The sequence below is a fragment of the Sphaeroforma arctica genome (assembly GCF_001186125.1).
Source record: "Sphaeroforma arctica JP610 unplaced genomic scaffold supercont1.589, whole genome shotgun sequence".
Lineage (NCBI taxonomy): Eukaryota > Ichthyosporea > Ichthyophonida > Sphaeroforma > Sphaeroforma arctica.
Genome location: NW_014039969.1, coordinates 43,107 through 47,488, shown reverse-complemented (window position 1 = coordinate 47,488; position 4,382 = coordinate 43,107). Strand labels below are relative to the sequence as shown.

At 42.3% G+C, this 4,382-nt stretch overlaps 1 protein-coding gene across 1 annotated transcript; it reads left to right on the top strand.

The window, feature by feature from the left end:
* Window positions 1–537: 537 nt before the first annotated feature.
* On the top strand, window positions 538–4,354 carry SARC_07432 (hypothetical protein; the record flags this gene model as incomplete). The annotated part of the gene is made up of 5 exons (XM_014298634.1): window positions 538–1,187; window positions 1,992–2,117; window positions 2,812–2,908; window positions 3,099–3,238; window positions 4,334–4,354. The coding sequence occupies exons 1-5, from the start codon at window positions 894–896 to the stop codon at window positions 4,352–4,354; spliced, it is 678 nt and encodes a 225-aa protein (XP_014154109.1). The 5' UTR covers window positions 538–893.
* Window positions 4,355–4,382: the final 28 nt, after the last annotated feature.

Sequence of the window (4,382 nt, the reverse complement as noted above, 5' to 3'; positions counted from 1 at the left end):
TATATTCATGTTAACAGTGTTAAGTATGCATACAGCAACTGCATCCTCTAAATACATAGCACACAATCATACATCTTTTTTTTTCATAATACATTTGACGTGCATTGGAACTTACGATCATACACCGTATAAATTATGTAAATACATATTATGTACATATCAGAGTCTTCTGACTTCTTCGAATCATCATAAATAACATGACGCCACAGTGACCACACGGCCGCAGCGTGACTCTAGTTGACAACTGACAGTTATAAATAGGGTCAACAAAATACACCAACACCAATCTACTTTACTTTTTTTTTAAAGAACTACATTCTGTTTTTGCCACAGGTACTTTCGCGCGGGCTTGATCAAGTGGCCCGTTATAGCCTCGAATACGCTAATCATTTTTATTGGCTGAATGTTGAAACCAGAAGCCAATCACAAAATAGGCGCCAGAATAGCAGTAGAAAATATCCGAATATTTTTTGGGGTTCAGTTTATTTATATAAAAAAGGGCGTTTGGTCCGAGGCTGAACAGTTTCGGTTGATGTAACCAGCTGTATTTATTTATTTGATATAGTTTAAAGCCGTTAGAGCGTTGTTTTAAAATTAAGTATGAGTATTATGTGTGCATTCATGGATGTCTGGTGATACATAGTGTGGCGATCTTCGTAGTATCTTAATGTATGGGTGTGCATTGTGTGATGGTACATACGTAGATGAGATTTTACATTGTCCATGAATTTATATACAATCAAATACATGGAACATATATACTGCGCAAGCGATCCAGCGTGCATTCATTGCGTATAGAGAGTTTTGTATTTGTATATATACAATCATATATAGACGTGTATCCGTACATGAATGCGCACACAACACACAGTACAAACCATCCTTGGTAAATCATGCCCTATTTCCCACTCACTATGTGTGAGCCTAAACGCTCGGAAGATGAGGAAAATGTAGACCCAGGTCACAGAAAAGGGAATATCAATTCATCGGTTACGACAAGTACAAGGATATGTAAAGTCCGTACAACGCATATGTCAGAACATGTTAACGGTAAAGTATACAACAACAATAGAGATCCAGCGAATGTGCAGGAATGCAAGATCAAGCGTGTGCGTGCGCATGTGTCTGGGGAGAAGAACAACCGGGTTGTAGTCGATGGCATAAACTTGGATGAGAGTGCCAATCAGGTGAGAATATATGTACAGGGAAATGACAAGTATTAGACTTGAACGGACATCCGGTATGTCCCCAAGCATATGACAAGATGTTTTACCATATGTCAAGATGTTTTACGATCAAGAGTCTTTATTATAAGCCGTGCTTGAGTATGTACGATATGAGTACACATTGCCTATCCTCTTCCTGGTTAAACCAACGCATTGATTTACAAGTGTATTTATAATAGTGTGGATATATTGAGATCACGAGAGGAGAGGGTACGTTCTAGCCATTTACAACACACGCGAGACTCAGCTGGGACAGTCACAGTGGCCATCTCCTGCCAGATCAATCCTACTCTTTCGAAGGTTCACTGAAATTGTAGAGTTTGATTTAAGTCTGTGTTTGACTATTGCTATGCATCTATTAGTTTCCCATATCATCCTTGATACACTCATATCTGTGTCTCTAGACACGATACCGATCGATTCTGCACACACCTAAGTCGCTATGTGATACTACTCTAAATGTACCTACGTGCACACCCTCGCACACACATACGTGTGTATCGTCCGTACCTATGACCACGCACAGTGCTATTCAACTGCAAAACAACATTGTATACAATATATACCTGTACACTCTAATAGTTCGATATACATACAGACACTACATATCAAATACACGAACGCGCACATAAAAAGGGTATTATTCACACACTCATCCACACACACAGACTCTTTTTAACAGATATATATATATTTCCATAAATTTTTCCCATGTGCACTCCCACCCACACTTAACTATAGCACTCTATCGCTTGTCACCTGCAGTCCTCTGGTGATAAGGATACTATGCACAAATCCCCACGCCGTTCCAAGAAGACGTCTGCCATGAAGCACAAGCCTCCGTTGACTGAACGACAGCAAGTGGCCTTGTTATTGAAGGACCAAGCACAGGTAAAGGAATGAGGGCTGTCTGTGATACCTACATGTTTGTGTAGCGTGTTCCCGGGGTAAGTATTCGGTTGTATATAGGAACCATCCTGTAGATAGCAGTATGTGGCCACTAGGGACAACACGCCCTCTACTGAAGTAAAGGTTCGAGTTTGAGTGTCATATGCCAGTACGTGTATCTGAAGCACAAGTCGCTGTTGACAGAGCAACGGTACCCGGCTTCCTTGGTGCAGGATTAAAGGTATATAACGTCTGCACCTGTATAGGTATAGATCAACCCTATACCTAAACTATACCTACACAGGTTTGAGTGTGTGTACCTACTGTTCCGTGTGGGGTGGGCAGACGTATGTACGCAGGTAGCGTCTGTTCAACCAACATGTTCCAATGAAGCACTGGCCTCCCTCGCCGGATCGGCTAACATTGGGCGTTACTTTTGCAAGACATGCACAAATGTAGGGAGGAGTGCACTTTCATTCGTGCGTTTCGTATGCTTTACATTTAGAGCCCATTCGATGGTACAGGAGCCATACGCCTAGAGTACATACTTGTTGAAATACTAGCTAGAAACAGGCTTTGCGGCGTCGCGTGTTTCATAACATGCCACATACCAACCAACCCAAGTATCTTGTCACCACCCGTTGACGTAGTACACAAGCAACCCACTCACTTGTCATACCCCGTTAACGTATTGCAGAAGCAACCCGCGCCAGCCGTGCAGGCTGTATCGGCTGTTTCAGAGCCAGACGAGATATCGCGTTTTGCCGAGAAGTTTCTTTGTACTCCCAGGCCAGGTATGTGCACAGGTCATTCGTGAAAGTGGTCTATTAGTACCACAATGCAAGACCTAGGCACCGATTGGTTTATATGTATGAATACGTACAATCTGAGTGGCTATCCCGTGTTCACCTCTTACTTAAAGATCTCGGGTTGTTCTATTACCGTTCAACGGATATGGCAATCCCTTCCCATCCCCCCCCACAGTGCTGCCCTCCCACAAGAAAACGTCACCGGTGCACAAATACGTATCGGCCACGAATGTACCTCTGCAAGTGAAGGCTGTGGATCCAAAACTGGCGCCGTTGATCAAGATAGTACGACCCAGGACTGCCGCTACTAACAGGGTGTGTGTATGGTTGCGTATATATGTGTTTATGACTACGCATATACGAGTGTATGATTGCGTATACGAGTGTATGATTGCGTATACGAGTGTATGATTGCGTATACGAGTGTATGATTGCGAATGCGAGTGTATGATTGCGCATACGAGTGTATGATTGCGTATACGAGTGTATGATTGCGTATACGAGTGTATGATTGCGTATACGAGTGTATGATTGCGTATACGAGCGTATGATTACGTATACGAGTGTATGATTGCGTATACGAGTTAACGATTGTGTATATACGAGTGTATGATTGCGAATTCGAGTATACGATTGTGTATATACGAATGTATGATTGCATATATGAGTATACGATTGTGTATATACGAGTGTATGATTGCGTATACGAGTATACGATTGTGTATATACGAGTGTATGGGTATGAGCTTGCTTGACTGGGTGGATATGTGGGCTCGTGTTAGTGTAGAACGAGATAACTAGAAATGTATAAGCGAGTATTCTGCGGTGTACGAGTCCGCACATTTGGGTGTACAAGCGAGCATGTGTGCCTGAGTGTGTGTGGTGCGCGTGTCTAATAAACGAGTATGAGTATATTTAGAGTCCTAGACACAAGTGTGTATGAATACATGCTGTATAGGTATCATATGTCAAAGGATTCTGTGCTACTGTAGGAACACATATATATCTCATCAATCGTATACGTATACACATATATCTCACATACCATATATACACACATGCAACATATTGTACGTATTAAACGACGGCTCTGGGGTGTTCTGGCGGAATTGAGCATACACGTCGGCATTATGTGCACAGATATACTTTTATATATATATATATGATCACACAGTGACACGCATGCATGCATGTACCGATGACATCCACTCTCAAAAACATCCAGAATCGCTTGATCAGACACACCCGCTGCACAACTCGTACTTTGTTCAATACATATACTCGTGGACAGTTCAAGACGTATACTCGTGGATATATTCGTTACAACACAATGTGAAGTAACACGCCGAAACACAACTACTGTGATCAGCCAAACCATGAGATGCGCGTCTTGTGCGTATTCTAATAAAGGACACGGGTGCTGGTGAATAAAACCTCACCAATCTGACACCCCTACTTC